A 19,629-nucleotide genomic window follows, 5' to 3' on the forward strand; every position below is an offset into this window, starting at 1 on the left:
TCAGGCAGAGAGGTGCCATTTCTTGGGTTGCACTCACTCTTTGGACATTTTTATTAACTACTGCTTAATGAGCAAACTGTAGAAATATCTTCTGCAATCGTACTACTTTTTGGTACTTTTTGCAATCTTTAAGTAAAAAGGGCGTCTAACAAGATTAACAATCAGCAAGAATTATTATTTTATTTTTGAAAGAAGTTACAGTAAAACTAAAATGCTGTTTTCTTAGCGAAGCAATTTTAATTGTGCCGAGAAAAATATGTTCTAAAGCAAATAATGCCGTAAATGAATAATGTCATTTGTATAAAAATTGTAGAAGAATTTTAGGACTCGCTTGCCATTTGAAACATCCAGTCATACTTCACACCGCAACTATTAGATTATCCGAGCGCAATCGGTTAACGAGTTTTCCAAAAGTTCCCGTGCTTAATTGGCGCCGAACTTTCTACGGTTAGTGTGCATACACGCATGCGAACGTTGCGAAGTGATATATGATGGAAGATCTCGCCGGCTCGATCCTAAGAGCATTAAATCGACTGCCGGGGCTGGCGAGCAAGAACAATCAATTACGTTAATTAATTTGAAAGTGTAATGGATCTAGGGGGCGATGAGGCGTCCGATAACAGTTTTAAATCAGCCTCGATGCGACCCGTGCACACAACAAGCAAGGTGATCGGACTCCTCCGACCGCTTTGTTATTCAATAATTGATGTTGCGCAACCGGCAGTTTCCTCCGGCGAATCTTTATCGACCACAATTTTTCTCCGACCTCCGAGAAGAACTTTCTCTCTGTCTCTGTCGGCGGATCAATGCTTTACAACTTAAGCTTGTGGACGTTGTAATTTATCGAACGACCGGGACACGGTAGGATCGTGACTTGTGCGCCGCTGATGCGATGACCTGTAATACTTCTGGCTCTAATAAAATGTAATTACTACACCGCTGATCTTTATGCACAATAAAAATTTTTCTGTGGCAGTTGCGAGACACAGTCGTTTCATGAATACCAACTTTTTCTTTTAACCCCTTGCCTTACGATTTCATTTCACGACTTCTCTGATCGAAGCGCATTATTCTCGTCTGGTGCTCCAAATACTCATCGATGCAGAATAAAATAATTTGTACTGCCTCGAAATCAATTAAAAATGATCAGGTTGCTATTACTTAAATTCTGCCAACTTTTACGCACCTTGATTCGATATGAATTTTTATGTTCCGTGATCGTATCAATTTATAATTTTTATATCTTTTTTCCGGACAAGTTGCTACATCTTGCACAAGGCTCCAGATGCTCGGCAAAAAAAGAGAGAAATCTTTGCTACCCGAAAAAAAAAACCGTGAATCTGAACAGAGATCCCCAACGCGCCTAATCAAGTCGCGTCAAATAAAGTCGCCTAACCAATCAATTACGCAGCTCGTAGCGTCAATGAGCTCTATTATTGCGTGACGTTGGACAGGAACGAGCTCGTGTCACGCCATTCAAGCGATTTCGAGCGGGTGCGTTACTCGAGATTCGCCGAATTCCGATTGGTGGCTAAATTGGACCTAATTCGCAACACACAGCCAATTAATTCCACCAGTGACACTGCAAACATTATTCTTCTCCAAAATACGTAGCTAAACCAGACCCAACGTCCCGAGCAAAGACAATTAACCTGTTGACTGCAATGCAATGATAAAACTTTTTTGTTTGTCAAAATGAATCTTTTATGAAACTTTTACCAGCACATTCCTGACACTTTTCCGATTAAAATGAGTCCAAACGTGACACAATTCGGTGCGCATTTGCTCGTTCAATCCACGATACAGTGGAACCTCTGTTATCCGAACTGATCGAGTGGAGTTACAAGTGTTCGGTTAATAACATACGAATTAGCTACGCAAGGTTAGATTACATTGTTACTATACAGAATGTTCATGGATTGTTTCAATAATGGAAAATTGAGACATCCTCGGATTCACGTCATGTTTGGACTCGTATTACTCAGAAAAGTGTAACGAATACGTTGGCAAACATTTCATACAGCTAATTTTGTGTCATATTATTTCTCCTTGCTTTTGTGGGGGTGCGTTTTGCAGTAGTGGGGATAAATTGTTCACGGATACCGTTTACATCTCTTTCGCACCTGTCAAGACATTATTCTAACTGGCAATAATAGTTGGGAATTGTCACCCCGTGCTCCGCAGCTTTCCTTGACCCTCGCGCCAGGGCTAAATACATCGAACGGAGCAGCGAGGGGCCTGTTGGGGCCTGTCTTGTCACGCTGGTACACGAGAATAGAGGCGGAGGGTGGAGCGCGAGACGAACACCAGTCCTACCAGTCTCGTCTGGGACATCCATTCTGAGAAACCTGCCGAGTTAATAGCCGATCTACCCGCCGGAGTAGGAAGTCCGACCGTTGGCCTCTCTTCTCTCGAGAATGGCCCCGCGAATCCCGGCCTCCCTAATTCCCCGTGTGCGCCGGATATCTCGGCGCTCTCTTCTCTCGGCTCTCTCGGTTCCGTCCCGATTAAACCAGTTTTTGCGGCGGACGCGTTTCACGCGCGCCCGCGGACTCTTTAATTCCGAGCATTATCGCCGGAGCTCATCTGGCATCTTCTGGCGAGACGCTCGCGAGATCCACGGATCTGCTCCCGCTTCGCTGAAATGGGAAACTGAAGGGCAACGCACGGCCCCTATCCGGCACGCATCGGTTTCAGCTCGGCTTTCAAGGATTCCCGGACCACAGCACTCGAAATACTGGAATTCTACTGTATTAGGCTGTTCCATACGAAACATTTTCGGATAATGGAAACCTTTCAATTCTTTTACAATTCTTTAAATCATCAAGATGCACACATTAGAATAAGCACCCGACGAAGTCTAAATTATAACTCCTACAATTTTAGGTGATTTGACTTCAAAAAATTTGATCGTACAGTCTAAATGATAGAAAACATGTATGCAAAACCTCAATGCAAAACAGTCGTCCGATTTCTTTAGAAAAATTTGCAAACAAGGCCTGCAAGTGGAACACGAGGATTAAACGAAAAACATCGTAAATTACTGTTACACAGATGTTCGTTCGAGGGTGTCGTTAATAACAAACACAGGCAGTTAATTTTTAGCGAAACAGGAACACCGTGAGTTCAAATGACAGGGTACTATTCGAGACGCTGCAGGGGGTTGGTACGCAACTCCCATAAAAACGAGAATTTAAGGACCTCGAGTCTTTTAATTGCATGACCATCGCTTGGGCCATTTTTTACGCAGTGACGGTGAACCCGTACATTAATAAGCACGATAACAGGTTCAATTTCTATACCCTAAATTTCATATAAAATATAAAATTCGAGTAGCTTCTTCCCTTTCCATAGGCCCCGTCCTTCTAATGTAAACTCGATTTGCAATTCTATGAAACGTTTGCAGGGAATAAATTCTTCCAGTAACAGTGATAAAGTCGGCAGGAACGCGCAGATGACAGTGACGGAATTGTCGCGCGATTCAAAAGTATACTGGGGGGAGAGAAACCGCCGCACAGCATAGTCCGAGCAAGACGCATAGCACTCGAACCGTTTCACATGGAATGTCATGATCGCATTCACGTCCCGCTCCCTCTCATGCTATCAATCTCTCCCGATACTTCTCAGTCGTGGCGACGACTGTTAAGAACAGCCAGCCAATGAAATCCGATACACCTCTGTCTATAAACACGCTGCAACAGACCGTGCACCTAGATAAGGAGCAACAACGCCATTCTCGTTGCGGTTCCAATTTCCTCATCATCCTCGGTTTCTGAATTTCATCATTCTCCGCCCCGTTCGTTCGCTCGTCTCCGAATTTCTACATCTCCACTTATCTCACACGGTTGAACCGTGAGTTCGCGAGTTTTTATCTGAAGCTGGCGACTTCGCAAACTTTCCAACGTTCTTTCAACATTCAAGAAGAAACCAAAGAGACTGGAATACCCACCCACGGAAGTTTGAACAGACCTCGAAACAGCTCGGCACAATTATCGTTCCAAGGCTGTTCTCTTCGGGCTCTTTAAAGGAGCCTCGAGACGCGGTAATTGGTTTTGGAATTACACTGGGTGCAAATTGTAGATTATACCTCGTGTTTGCAAAACCCTTGAGCTACACTTTAAAGCGAGGCTCTGTTTTTTAACGATTCTGATTCAAAATAGACTGCCTGAAAGAACATTGGCTTCTAAGATAGCGGGAGCAAACGAGCCACGCCCACTCAGAGCTCTCTTCGCAAAGAGAAAACAAAATAGATGGCTCTTTTAACTATTTTATGTCGTTTCACAGTTCTTTACGTTTATTGCAACTTGAGCATGAAAATCAACACTCTGAACCAATCACGGACATATTCTGAACTATACACGCCCGCCGAAAGTACTTTACCTTAAGGAAAGTGAAATGATTTGTCCCATTTCAGGAAAATCAATGACTTGGCAAGCACTGGCGTGAATATAGTTTGCCCTATGAGACAATGACCTGGCGGCTCTCTCCACAGAAGTGGACGGCGAGTCCACGCCCACTTAGAGCATTCTAACCACGCCTACTCAGAGAAAATAAAGTATCCCTTCCTCTGTCGTCGACATTGTCAAGTTTGAAAGATTTAGAGTTACTCCTGCACCTTCCACACAAGTATACAACACAGCCACGCCTACTCTGAGCATTCTAACCACGCCCACTCACAGAACACAAAACACATATATCTTCTTTTACCACAAGCAATGTTAAATTAAAATGTCAAACAAAATATATTCTTCGGAGCCTGACATTGTCAAGTGTGAATGATTTAGAGCCAATCCTGCTCCTTCCACAGAAGTCCGCAACAAAGCCACGCCCGCTCAGAGCACTCTATCCACGCCCACTCACAGAAAATACACTACATCTTCTTCTATCGCAGATAATGTCCAATTTTCGACACCTACAGACAAAATCAAGTGCCCCAGACCGCTGCCCCACGGGGCAATCCAGAGCTCCCAGGGCCCACAATTGCCCCAGACCCTGTTTTCATAAGTTTCGTTAAAGAATCAGTTCCAGTTATGAACTTTGGAGAGGAATGATGGATTTCCGAGATTTAAATGGATCTCGAGGCGCACGATTATCAAAGGCAGGCGGATTCGCGGCCTCGGCGGGCCTTTATCGGCGCGCAGTTATCGAGATTCATAGATCGATAACGGTGACCTATAATAACAGCCGCGAAGTATCGGTATCGCAACGGAGATCGCGTGGGACCTCGAATCGACGCCGGAGCCAGCCGGAATATCGAACTTCCAAACGTTCGTGGCGGTTATGTAACCCGGCTGGAACACGTCGAGCGTGTCTGCGAGCCTCCTTACGAAACGCTCGCTGAAATTTCCACGTTCCCCTAATCGTTTCATTCATGATCCCCGCTCGGTCGAATGGCAATTAACACTCGCAGCTCGTGCCGTTACGCGATCGGCCGTCGTCGAGCCTTTTTAGGCTCACACCTTGTCAATGTGGCATTCAAAACTCCATTCTGTGCCCTTTGCTTTCCAGACACTTATCCTGGATTTAAACATTTAAAGCATACCTGCCTCCCTGTCTCTTTTAGAGAACTTTTGTATTCATAATTTTACAAAACTAGTGCCATTTCCATTCTGTTCTTGAAAGAATTTTTATACGATTTCACGCTAGGAAACGTAAAGTAAAGACATTGGGCCAATGTATACATTAGTTCATCTAATATCTGATTTGTTTCTGAGAACACGATTAGCTCAAACAATTGTCCAATATTTTTCACAACACAGTCCAACCCAATACTCGTGTTTCAAAAACAACGTGGCAACACGACCGACGGTAAATTACAAGTGACACTTTAACGCCACAAAGGATAAAGGAAGAAAATGGCTGAAAGAAAGCTGACTCCCCGGTCCAAGAGGACCCGTACAGTCTTAAATAACGCCGAGGGGTGGCGGAAAAAGAAAGAACAGGGGACACAGCCAAAAGAGAAACAGTCCAAGCAGGAAGTCGGAGAAACAGGATCCCGGTTCGCGGTTACGCGAAAGAAAATCTGCGCGCGATGAATGATGGCGAGCGTTTCGAGCGAGTTACGGTAACTGGCTCCCTGACTTCGGAGAAAGACCGAGCTGAATGATTTAATTTGTACGACTGGTCCACGCTCGATTCGCAATCTGTCACGGGCTGTCCGGTCCCATTGATTGCGACATAAATCTCGCCGGACACGTATTTCTGTCCGAACAACAGGTTCCTCCGCGCAGGACAACGTTGTTTGAATAGATCCTCGCAAGGGGCCGTGGATCCTCGGCAAACAAAACCGAGACTCTCCGTTATACAAACGCACGAATGGCTCCGGTTTGAACCGTGCTACCTGATGTTCAGCCAGCAGGACGTCTTTGAGTCCATTGAAAAGGAAGATCGAAAGGAATTTTGTCCGCAGCGTCCAAAAATTGATGATCAGGTTCGTTTACATCTTTATGCGAATTTAAGGTTCAAGGGCTCGTTCTTTGGAACAGAGAATGCGTGGAATTTCCCTGATTTAAATGAGAATGTTTGAAAATGAAACGTGTGTAAGAGAAGGGGGCGACGTGAAAATTTACGATATCGATTTTAACGTCGCACGTTATTGATTTATGCTACAAGCTGCACGCCGCCAGGGGCAATCCAAATTGTATAACTGCGAATAAATTATTATTAACTAGTCTTACCATTTAAAAAAAGGACAACTGTCTATGCAGCTGCTGCAGACTAATGTCTTCTACACGAGGCAGACAATTTTTATAAAAGTGCTCAGTCTAGTGGCGAGTAAATTATTTTGAAATAGAGAAACCACAGTTCCTCGAACGAACGCTTTTCCTTAGCGACAAAAATAAACCGATGTGTCACCGCCTTCATGACAACCCGTAAAAATGTGCACCGATGCAAAAATCGACAATGCACATACCGGCGATAACAGAGTTCGAACGAGAGAGTCGAACGATTCCGTATCGCGAAGGGTGCCGATAAGAATCTGAGCTGGGTAAACAGTTGAAAAATCCGAGACGGATAAACGAGAAATCGGATGCCGATCGATGATGACCCGATTCCGTCTTTCATCCGCGACGCCCGGTCACCGAACGGAGGTGTAACCGGACGTCGAAGGTGAGAACAGGATGAACCGATGTGCCAAGAGACAGCCCGGGTCTCATTGTCTTGCAATAGGACACGTGGGTTTCACGATCGTCCGGGAATCCTTTCCAGAGAGCGCGGTGAACGCTTCTCGCGATCGACAACGCTTGTCGATCCTCGGGCCTTGATTCATCGACGAGCACCGAGGCCCGAACAGGCCCGACTAGTACCGTAACGTTGTATTTTCAATGAAGCTCTCCCGGTTAGTTCCTGTCGATGACGCGCGCCGTGAACGCATCCATTAAAAATACGTGTGGGTCGGTTGTCGATCGGCAACCGGTCGCCATTTTGCAATTCGAGCCGCGATTGTCCGGGCTTATCCAATGATACCGTGGATAAATTGAATACGATTGTAAACTTGCTTTCCTGCTTGCTTTGCTATCAATTACGATTCAGAAGATATTTTCCGTATTGTGTTTTCAGAATAAAGTTTATTCTAAAAATCACCAAAAAACAAAGTACAGTCTCAATAAACTGCAGCAACGCAGAAATTTATTTCCTTTCTTTTGTTTCGTTGCTTGCCTTCACTGTCAAATGTTTTATTTGAAATGCAGCTCACCTACTTCACAAAATATTAAAACAATTTATTAGGAGAAAATGATGCAGTCTGTGAATATTACACTAACGACTAATGACTGTATTGTTGTATGTTTCTCTTACTCATTTTCGTTATAAAACAGTATAAAGTGGTCTTTCATACTTGTGACGTGCTAAAAATCAGTCTAAAGGCCTCGAAACGGCCGCCAAAAAGACCACTCCCAAAAAACCATACGAAAACTTGCTAATTTGAAAAAAAAATCTCACTAAGTATCGAACGAACCGTTTCGAATCGGCATGAGTAAAGTAGGCCGCGAAGATCTGCTGTCGCTTAGAAATCGATCAGAAAAAAGGAAGTCCGATCGGTCACGAAAATAATGATCGCCTATCGGCGAGCGTTCTGTCACGCTCCAAAAAGCAAGCGTCAATTACGCCATTTAATTGGGTGCAACAGGTGGCCTGCCGGCTGGCTGGCTGGCTGGCTAGCTGACTGCGGCAGCGTTTCATGCGGCTGCCCCTTTTTCGAAATAATAAGTTTCCTGGGAACCTGTCGGACGCGCGCGCTCCGAAAACGGAAGCGGCCGGTTCCACTTCGTCGCTGAGGCGCGCGACTCCTTGTCTACGCGACCAGTTTTCCGCCATTGCGCACGCCGGGGCCATTTTCGTCGCAACGTCGCAGAACTTTTGATAAAACCGAGCTAGAAGGTCGAAACTTTCTTTAAATTGTAGTGGAACTGTTCGAGTACAAGGGAAAAACAAACAGTAAGATAAACACGGTCGAGTAAAAAATAAAAACTTTTTTCTTAACATGCTACAAACCTCTTCTTATAGATTTTGACACGCTGAATCTGAATCTGGTCACAGAATTTGTCTAGAAACAACGGAGTTTGGATTGAACGAGATGATAACCACGTAACAGGACCATTTGACCATTTCCGTGACGAAGTCGTAGAACTTTTTGAGCGGTGAAACTTTGTTCAAATTGTAGCGGAAGTGTATAGTATTTATTGAAGTTGATCTTCCTTGCGTTTCTATCGGAAGTTCTACAGTGTCGTTTGGAAAATAATCGTATGCCGGTGGCCAACTCGTCGGATGTTGCGACGCAACACCGTTCCCTCGCATTCAGGGGCAATGTTGCAGTCTGCGTAGCATACGGTCCCACTTCGTGCACAGTTCGTCCCTCGAATGACTCACTTGTCGCGTTCGCGGGATGATTTTGTCGCGATAACGCCACCGAAATGCTGCCGCCATGACGTAACGCACGAGTAATCGCGTCCCGCAGTATGGGAATCGAATAAACACGTAACCGGGTGTTCTGTTGCAACCAGGCTTGAACCACTTCCGGTCGAAAAGAACTCGTTTCGAACTACAACCCATAGACACAACCCACTGTGTTCACTATTTTCACTACTTTTACTTTTTCACTGGTGAAACGCTGGTGGAAGCTGGACTGCACTTTTTCGACGCTTCGAACTGATAGCTCTAATCTAATCTCAGAAATATGATTGGACACCTTCTAAACAAGCTATTCCAAAGAAAAACAACTGGCATCACAATTGTAGAGCTCTCATCTGCTCGACGCTAAAACTTTCAGCAATTAATGTCAACCAGAAGATTCATGCGGTGCGTTCAACGAATCTTAAAGCAGCTCGATCTCGCGAAAGAACAACCTGCCAGAGTTTCCAAAGTTCTGCGAACTGAACGCACCGAAGTCTCGGCAAGCAAATTAAACCGGGACGAGGACGCCAGACGGAAAGATTACAGTGATCTGAGAAAATCGAGTGCAGCAACCCCTCATTACAACAGCCCGGCGCCGCCATTTTGGTATTCCTCCCTCGAAATAAGGCTTCCTGCTGCTCCTGCCATTCGACAAGCACCGAGACGAAGGAACACGATAATAATTATACTTCGGGGCCTGGTTCGCTTCATCTGGAGCGATTATCGGGAGCGAGGGACGCGTTAATGGCGACCTTGCTCGATTTGAAGAAACTCGCCTCGCGATAATCGCGGCTGCGCTGATAACGGACGCAATCTAAGCGCCATTGGATCAACCAGTTCGCGTATGTGGACACGCGATACGCCCTGCATTCCTGCGGTCGTCGAATCTCCCTGCATTCCCGACTAATTAAAACTACTCGCGATCCGGGAGCTCTTGAAAAGTCTCCCGAGCGGCTAGACTTAATCTCTACTCCCATGGCGGAGGATGATCCAGAAGGAGATAAGTCATCTATGGCAGTTGCTCGGGCGAGATCGCGTCCTGTTGATCTTCGCGAGGCTTTCGACAATTTTATGCTGGGCATTCAACTAATTTATTAGCTTGTCGAACGTATACGGGTTTCTTTGATTCGGTTTTTGAACCTACTTCTTCGAGATCAATGAGGATACTCTTATTGAATCTAATATACACACAGCAATTGAGTCTCTATCATTCAAGCTACGGTCTAGCCTCTATTATTTGAATTGCATTCTATTATACGAACACAGGCACACGTAAATTGATTTCTACGGGAAACTGAGTGCTTAGGTTGAGCTACTGGGACCAGCTGATGATAGTAATAGCTGGGGACCATCTATTATCAGAACCTGGTACTTATTCAGACTACTTGGTTCGAAACAGGGAGATTCTACTGTAATCAAAATTGCAAAGTTTTGCTATTTAAGATCTTTTAGTATGTGATACAAAAGAGAGAAATGTTAAAGGAAGTCGCTACTTTGCAATCAAATGGCTACTTCGGTGTACCTAGTAAGCTACAGAACAGTTGAATTGGCTATTAGAATGTTAAAATTTAGGTCGTCGCGCATTTAACAGCGTAGCACCTGAACAGCATCGGCCAGTATCGTCTGAAAAAAGCAAAAAGGAAGCAAGAGGAATATCGATGGTGTGCTGCCGTCAAATGGACCAACCTTTACTAAAACAAACATAAATAATGTGAATACGATGCTTTTACGATGCCACCGAAGCGTTATACTGTTAAATGGCCAACGAACTTTTAGACGGCTTAGAACCCTACATTAAAATAGATCCAGGACTAGCAACCAGAATCAACAGACAAATGCCTCCGCATCCTCACAGAGATCCAAAATTCCTGAAGAAGACTCGGACCTAGCCCCAGCACACACGTTCACAGACTCCGCCAGAGTCAAGAAAAAGCTCCTCTTTCAAACGACAACTAACATCCCTTGTCCCCAGCTAGACGCCGCGAGATCCGATCAGTGCCAGTAGACTGCTCTCGAACAGATCTCGCGTGATCCCCTAAACCCTAGCCGGATGATCGCACGCGCAACGACGCTATCAACGATCTCCGGAGCCTGGGAAAACTGGTCGAGAAAAATCCAGCCGATCTCGAGAAGATCTAGCCGACACCTCCGTGAAAGGTTGCCGGGCTGAGTGACTCGTCAGGAGAGAAGATCGAGAGAGGATCCTGCGAGAGGACTCACCGAGCACGGATAGGCTGAGTCCGGATCCAGGCCTGGGCGGCCTGTGCCTGTCTGGGGGCGCCATAGGTGCAGGTTGATTTAATCCAGCAGGCTGCAGTCGGGTTCTCTCATCGCACTGTCTCTGTCTCACTCACAAGTCACGCGCGGTTTGTCACTGGTTCTCGATGACAGTGGTTGTTCTTCGGGGGTCTCACGGTCCTCGGGGATCGTGCGGGCTTCCGGTGATTTTCAGAAGATGCGCGACGGGCACGCGGTATAGGCTCGTCATCTTCACGAATTCGCGAAGCGTCGATCGCGGAGCGTAGCAGATCGCGAGGGGGAAGCGTTTCTTTACGAGCGGAGACTGCACACGCGCGCTCTTCGCGGACGCCGCTCGAGCACTGACTGCCAGGCGTACCCGCCACCTCGGCACCGGTCGACTCGCGTGACGCCTGATTGGCTGATTGGCCGACCGGTCGGGTCGACTGGCTCGACTGGATAGACGCTGGTTACTCGACAAGACGACTCGACTCCGCTCGCCTCGGCTCTCCACACGAACCTCCGAGCCTCACGGTCGTTCTTCCTCGCTGGTTTTCTGTCTGGTCGGGCCGGTCGCCAGCGCGGACGCATGCGCGCTGAAGGACCATAGTCCTCTGCCGCCGCGGTGGGAACCGAGGGAGACATACGCCCTCGGAGTCCTTCGAGTCCCTTCCGAGCCTGTTCCAGCACTCTTCTGATCCCTTTCAGGAAACCGACTAACAGGACTATGTTTTTGAATGTTCTCGAGTCCTTTTCCAAAGCTCTTTTACGTCCTCCTTCGACATCAACTAAATTATGAGGTGCAAATAATAACTCTGGCGGTTTATACGAACAAAATAAGCAAGATTCGTACGACACCGAAAATTGATGGGGCAGTGAGCGTGTTGACAGGCTTTCGGTAGATGAAGTGTAAAGATTGGTCCCTGTGGTCATCGGAACGGTTGACCCCAGCCCCCGTGACAAACGACACCGTTCCGTCAGGTGGTAGTCCTTCCGAATTAGGGCACCTGTGGCGGTCCCACCTGTTTTCGATCCCGACGAGCAACAGGAGCGGGGACTTTCGATCGCGTCACGCGTATTACGGCCGGCGGCTCCGATCCGGATCGCTTCAATCATCGTTTAGAGGCTCCGGTTGTCCCGATTGAGGTCAAACGGCAAGAAAATGGTCGTTTTGCGCAGCGCGAAAATTGCGTCTCGAGGTTTCTGAAAGTGGTCGGTGAGACACGGCGGAGTCCGCGGCGCAGAAAGTGTGCACAACCGGGTTATGCAAGCCCGCTTATTTAATAAAACAAAGTTACGCCCGTGCATGTACAGTGTATGTAGATCGAGAGCGGGTAATAGCGCGCTCCGGGGGAACGCTACTGTTGTTCAGCTGTCCGAGAGAGAGAAGTTGACGCGGCCAGCAAGCCAGTTTGTCCGCGAGGCGTGAATGCATTTAGATAGCACGTGTGCATGCAAAGTTCTCCCCTCGGAGTCCTTGCACGGCACGCATCAACAACCAGGACACCGGGAGAGACTAATCCCCCCCCCCCTCCTCCCTAAGCGGAGGATTTGCAAACCAGCCGGTGTTATTCGATCCGGCGTACGCTAATCCCAAGGCTCTGCGATTCTTACCGTTACCCTAGGTCCGCAGGGTGTAGGCTACCTGCTACCGATCAGTGAAACGGGATGACACTGTCCCAAGTCGACGGCCGATTCTACCACTTTGAGCGTCATCCGATCCCAATGAAACGAGAGGACACTTCGAATAGCTATCCTGTGTTATGGCAGGTTATATGGGTCTAGTAGATGGGGGTTAGCTAGCACCGATCACTGGAGCAGGATGACACTGACTCTGGCCAACAGGTTCGACTATGTGCTACTTCAAACGTTATTCGATCCCGGTTAAAGAGGCTCGAGGGAATTCTTTTGGATGATGATTTTGTGTTAATGTGGAACTGTGTGAGTCTAGATGGAGGCTACCTGGCATTGATCAGCGAAGCAGGATGATATTGAGTGCAGACAAAAAGTGGTGCCGTGTGATGTTTTAAGTGCCATTTGATCCTGCCGATGTGCCTTCAAGGGGACACTTTAAATACCTGTCCTGTGTTACGACTGGCTATATGGGCCTAGTAGATGAGGGTTCTTTGGTACTGATCACTGGAGCAGGATGACACTGACTCTGGCCAACAGGTTGGACTCGGTGCTACTTTAAATAGTTATTCGATCCTGTAGGTCTAAAAGGATTCATTGAATACTGATTTTACATTGACGCAAGTCTATATGATTCATGATAAAAATGAGTGGGTTTATTCTAAAACTGTGGGAAGATTAACTTAATTCTACTTTATGCTACACCTAAACCGCGTGGTCACTATTTCAATCAAGGTGACCAGGAGAGTCCTGAAAGCACATCGGTGAACTTTTGGTTCAACCATGATTCCGGTGATCCTGTAAACTTTTCGGTCCTGGCTCTCCAGCTAGCTTGTTATACATCGCCAATTTTTGCGTACACCACCTACTCGGGGCAGCACGAAAAGGCCCAAGAGTCCTAAAGCAAGGCTCAATAACGAGCCCAGCAGCGCCCACAGCGCTCAAGGTGTCAGCCACGCGATTATTCCGAGGAAGTAGCGTTGAAAGGACGCGTACTCGCAGCGTGACGTTATGCGACCCACGCGTGCAACGCGCGTACGCCCACCCAGCCCCGACGCGTAACTCGCTCGCGAAACAAAGCGGACGGAGCCGCGAAGTCTGCGATCCACGGTGTGCCCACGATCCTCGATCCTCGATCGACGATATCCACGCCGTTCCGTTCGCGCGCCGAAATCGAGGCCGCGCAAAAGCTTCGAGAAGACGACGCCGCTCCTGTGAACCGTTCGACTGCTACGGAGCAGGTGTAGACCTACGTACACCTCGAACGGACGATTCGACGTTTAGAATCCTGCCCGCAGCACTTTCTACTTTCACATCGGCGTGCACAATGTCTGCGGTGCCTGATCGGGTTCAACCTGAAGGGTTTCAGTCGATGAAGACGTCGCAGAGTGCTCCGTTTTGTAAAAATAGGTCAAAACTTGAACATTGATTGTCGACGGTTTGTTCCTCCTCGTGGATTAGTTTGTGGCGAGACGGAGAATCGTTCGTCATTTATGGTAAAAATGGCTAGATCAAATATATTTCTGTTAGAATCGTTGAGAGAAGAAATCAATGTCTAAAGTACGTCCTGCGTCTTGCAACGAACTCGGACAATTTTTATAACCGACTAAAGTCATTCGGAAAAGAAATAAATGTCTTCGTAGCTCCTGCGTCTTGCAATTAATTCAGACAATTTTTACGACCCACTAAAATTATCGAAAGAAGAAATGAATGTCTAAGTAGGTCCTCTGTCTTGCAATCAATTCAGGCAACTTTTATAACTCGGTAAAGTCATTCAAAGATAAATAAATGTCTACGTAGCTACTGTGCCTTGCAATTAATTTCTGCTAATGAATACGATTGAGTAAGCTTTGATAGGATTTCAGATCTTTCTTCCGTTGTTGATTCAGTGGTATTTTTTCGTGAAGACACCATTAGGAAGTTTATCTACAAACAGAAGATGAGCGACTCTACAACCTGAAGAACCTGAAGAGGGTCGAGGGAAATGGTTTGCGGATTGTTGAGTCAATTCTTTTCTTAGGCAACTTTTCACACAGCGTCTCCCACATTTCGCCGAACGCTGACCCGACGGGAGACCCTGTGCGAAAAGACGCAGCTGACCGTTTCCGGTCGATCTGCATGATAGTGGAACCCCGGTTCCGTTGAAGATTCCCATCATTGTCCTCGAGGAACGTTCGAAAAGCCCTCCAGGTGTCTTTCGGCGTGTTACTTGAAGGATTCAAGGTAAACCCAACACGTGTTTGCAATTTCCGCGTCAGGTAGATGTCAAAGAATGGTTGAAATGACCGAAGAGAACCCTGGAACGGTCAACGAATTCACAGAAGAGACCAGATGTCCTCTTTGCGCGCAGGTGTTCTTCCGAGAGATTCATTAAAACAATATTGTTAGGATTTTTCATCCTAAATGGGTAATTCGGTTCGGATAGTCGAGGTTCCACTCTATCGTGGATTAAAAGTGCAAATGCGGTCCAAATTGTGTCGTGTTGGATATCGTTTTAATCAGAAAAATGTCACGAATATTCTGAGAAAAGTTGAATGAAAAAACAGTTAAAAATAACAGAGTTATTACTGGATATGTCTCAAGGATACACCGGTGTCGATTCTTTGTTTGCTCGCTATTCTCTTCAACGCCCGACGCTACCGGTAAGGGATCAATGAGTAAAGTCTGTACAAAGCGACATTTCGGTCCCCTAATTTCGACATGTTTCGAGGCATTACTGCAGATCGGCGAGGTCCTGTTCACGATTCGGTTTTCCCGCGCGAATGGCGTATCCTTTCGTGTTGGGAACCTGTTACACGCTGCGCCCGGACAACTGGCAGTCGTGGACCTGTAAACCGACGCGTAATAATACGACCGGTAGGCTGTAAGGTAGTAAGGCAGGCTGTGTGTGCTCGGTGCTGTGCGGCACAGGAGGAGTTAGCTACCTTAACCTGTTCGTCGCGCTCGAGATCGGGTCACCCCGGAGAGGGGCATCGGTCTTGCTCGAGGAACAGAGCCGAGCGGGAAAGGATCGACGTGGATCGTGATCGGCAGCTAGACCAAGGATAAAACGCTCCGAGCAAGAGCCAGCTTTCCTGGAACAACGTCTCCTCACGGCCTTTTTCCCTCGAGCGCTGCACTGCGACGCGCTGCCGCTCCATTTTAGCAACCTGAAGACGCAGAAACTCTGCAGCAATTGCAGAGATGAACGGCAATGGAAGCTGCACCAATTTTTAGAAAAATTTTATCTGAAGCCGAAGGAACTAATTTTGAGACTTTTCTTGTTTAACTCTTGGATGCTGGGCGCTTTTGAAAATTTTATGGCAACTTTTCGATCCAGTCAAATTTCCTTTTCTTGTCATTTTTAATCCACTGGTGAAACTGACTGCTAGACGATTAGGATAATCCATTGATGGAGGATCGATACTTTTTAAGATTGTATGGCAGCTAGATCCAAGTAACTTTGGGTGATCATGCGCGTGTTGAACGGTGTAATCGACAGTGTCAGCTTTCTTTGGCCGTTCGAACGAAACGGTGCGAAATGCGTAAGATAGAAAGTAAAAAGATCGGCTGGAAAAATGCGCAGGCAAAGACCGGCGCGGATCGGTGGACGGGCCCGCTTCAGGTCGGTCGTTACATATGAGCATATGTATGAGCACATAGGTGTATATTGCACCTTTCCACGTAGGCCAGTGCAGTGTGGCGGATGCGGGTGGGCGGACCGGGCTCGGGCCCGTGGCAGTGCAACGGAGTGCAGTGTGCAGGGAGCCCACGCTGCAACGAGCATCGGTAATTAAACGAGCACCTCGCCCGACGGTCTCGTCATTTTCAACCACGAATCTCTGCCCCTTCCCTCGCCACAATTCTGCATAATTACCGTCAAACAGCTTCAACAATAACTCTTCCAAAGTCATTCAATCGCAACTTACTCAAATTGCAATTTCTGGATCGTCCAATTGCTACCGAGTAATCGAATTAAAATGACGAATTAAGAGGGAACCAAATTGAGAAGTTGTAGTTGTCACACTGGTTCCGGAAATTCAAAAAATTGTGAAACTTTGGGGACATACAGTGCATATGAAAGTATATATCACATGACTTTTTTTGCGGCCAAAATTCACGTTAAGGGGGTGAAATCAACCCTTGCAAACTCGGCTGCTTTTCGATTCGTAATGTACCTACAATTCAATTAACCCAACCGCGTGTTTCGATAGTTTATCGCATTTTTTTGGACAGACAGCCTCGATCCGAGGAATAGCAATTAACTATCTGGAACGAGATGGGTTTTCGCCTGATCTCTAACTTTCTTTGATGTCGGTCTGAACCGTTTTCTCGAGTGACTGTGCTCGGTACATCGGGGAAAGAAATATGGATAGATCGTTGGTAAATAGAAGATCATCGACTGGCAAATGATACAGAGATCTCTGGAGGATTCTCTTAGCTGAGCGACATCTGGAGCAACGCTGTCCCAGGCTCACGGTTAATCGGACTTTCCCTGGTTCGCCGGTGTCGTCAAAGAGACCAAGACGTTAGCATGAGCACGTTAACTGCCGGATATGCGAATCTATGTGCTCTTTGTCTTTTACTGTTGCTACTGCACACGGTACACTGCTCGGCGTTCAACGTTCTGAGAGGTCTCAGGTTCGGGATAGTGATTTAAAACACAGTCCATGATGGACACGTTCTTGTCCGTGAACTACGTCGTTTTCAAGGAACAAGTGATTCTTCAAACGAACATTTACAAAGATTTTTTTATGAAAATTTCTTTATGAACACGACACCATTGATCGAAACATGGAGAATTCGGACGTAAACGGTTCGGATAACGGAGGTGCTATTGAATCGCGGATTGAACAGGCAAATGTACACCGAATCGTGTCGTGTTTGGGCTCGTTGTAGCCAGAAAAATGTCACGAATAAAATGGATGTAAAAGCATATTAGTTAGCCAACTAAATGAATCTGCGAGCCAGATCGAGATCTGCAAGTTTGTTTCCGATGAAAGAGGAGAACGGTTCACGGTTTCCAGGGTCCGGATGGTCACCGCGTTTTTCTCAGCGGCTACCGATGGGTCCATTCTTTAATTTCAGAAACCCGGCCAGTATTTCACTTGGCGAAATGAGCCGGCAGCAGCCGGCCGAGGGAGCTACGACAAATTAACTACGCATGATCCTGCGAGGAGATAGCCGGATATCGGTACACCACACGGGTATAGCGGATCGTATGTACTGGGAAGGCAGGGGGCCCAGGGCCCTGGCGTGTTGTACCGTGCAATTCGGTCCTTATACGGGCCCCCGACACAAGGTTCCAGCCTCTGGGCCCAACAAAAAGAACCCCCTGCGCCGCGATGTCCGGCCAGGACGGTTTCGGACGGTACCCGCGGACCGGTACGCACGATACCGTACCGTCCTCCGCGGTTCCATTACACGGGGAACCACGGGTAATTGAATATTCCGCGTTTTTGCACCGGCTGCCGGACGCGAACCGCCGTCGAAAGTGGTGAGGTAAAACGCAGGTACGAGAGACAGTCAAAAAGTTGCCTAGAAGTTCTTCTGCATCGATCCTTTGCGGATCAACCTCGCCGTATCGATAATAACAGGCTAGTGTGTATGCGATTCCGATTTATCGAGTCGCCAATAAATCATTTAGTCACTCGACATCGTTAGATTGCGAATTTCTTCTTTTTTCCCTTAATAATTTTGTACGAGTTGGTTGAATTGTTTTACTGTGTCGCATTTGATCTACTCATATTCCTCGGAAGCGTATAAAATTCGGATTTCGGAAATGGAAAATCGTCGTTCGTAAAGGGTTGAGATTTTCCGTTCCGAAGACGAGTGCACTAACTTCCTGGCTGGCTCTCTGCAGAGTTCTATGCCGGATAGAAGCCAGAGAGGATCCCACTGGTAAATAATTATGGGATGTTCACCGGGGTACCCTTGGACCAGAGGTGGTTCGACCACGGCGCCGTTGCCGTTCTCCGAATCGGTTTTTATCGAGGTGTTCCTGTAGGCTTGTCTGCCAGCTTGGGACCAGACCGAGACGATTGTTACTTTGAAAATTTATACGGTATATTCAACCCGTTAAGCGATACAGTGTTTACTCAGCTGTTTACTTACCTCTAACATTCCGTATATATTGTCTCATATTATATAGCAAAAGTTAGCAGAAATGTCTGTTGGGTCACAAGAGACCCCCATGTACCGTTTAAGCGTTAAAATCGATACGCGTGAGAATAAAATTGTTAACCTAGAGGATAGAGGATTCGTTGTACATTAAAAATAGATTCTTTCCCAATGCTCGCTCTTTGGTCTTGGAAATGCAAATTTCTGCGAGCATGCTCGAGCTGTTAGTCATCTGGAGCAGCAAAGTGATTTCTCAGGAGAGCCCCGCGCGCATAAGGTCTCACGCTCTCCGGCGTTTTCGAGATCAGAACACGCAGAAATCGAGCGGCCTGATCGCCGGCCGGTAGAAAGAATGCGACTCGTCTTGTACGTGACCGGTCGAGTAGCCGAAAAGCGCGCCGAAACAAAAGTGTTCGGGACTATTTATAGCGATGCCGGCCGACATTCCGAAGGGCCGATGGGAGGAAATTATTCGCGTTACTTGAACCTCTACCGACGCATTACGCGCAATTGGTTGCGTGGGCAATGTTAAACGTTAAATCGTTCGTCGCGATAGAAGACGATGCGACGAGATTGCCCGCCCACGCACGAGTTTCCTGCGCACGGCGACGAGCTTATGGCTGTTTCGGCCAGCGGGACCTGGGCCTGGACCATCAAAGAACACCGGCGAATCAATTAAACTGTCGTTTAATGCACACACATGCGCATTTGTCTGAGCGACGAGTCGTAATAACTCGATTAGAAAAATTCGCAGACGAAGTTGTAAAC

General features: G+C 47.0%; 1 protein-coding gene across 2 annotated transcripts in view; it reads right to left on the minus strand.

Annotated features, from left to right (window-relative positions):
• Positions 1-19,629, minus strand: part of Rols (zinc-RING finger and ankyrin repeat domain-containing protein rolling pebbles) — a 67,803-nt gene that overhangs the window by 24,095 nt on the left and 24,079 nt on the right. The window contains exon 1 of one of the 2 annotated variants that reach the window (XM_076794195.1): positions 11,113-11,668. The exons of the other annotated variant lie outside the window; for it this stretch is intronic. Within the exon in view, the coding sequence (XP_076650310.1) occupies positions 11,113-11,176 (64 nt within the window). The 5' untranslated portion in view covers positions 11,177-11,668. Of the gene's footprint in view, positions 1-11,112; positions 11,669-19,629 lie in introns of those variants that run through there. 2 annotated transcript variants of the gene reach the window in all.

Source organism: Halictus rubicundus, chromosome 10 (assembly GCF_050948215.1).
Source record: "Halictus rubicundus isolate RS-2024b chromosome 10, iyHalRubi1_principal, whole genome shotgun sequence".
Taxonomy (NCBI): domain Eukaryota; kingdom Metazoa; phylum Arthropoda; class Insecta; order Hymenoptera; family Halictidae; genus Halictus; species Halictus rubicundus.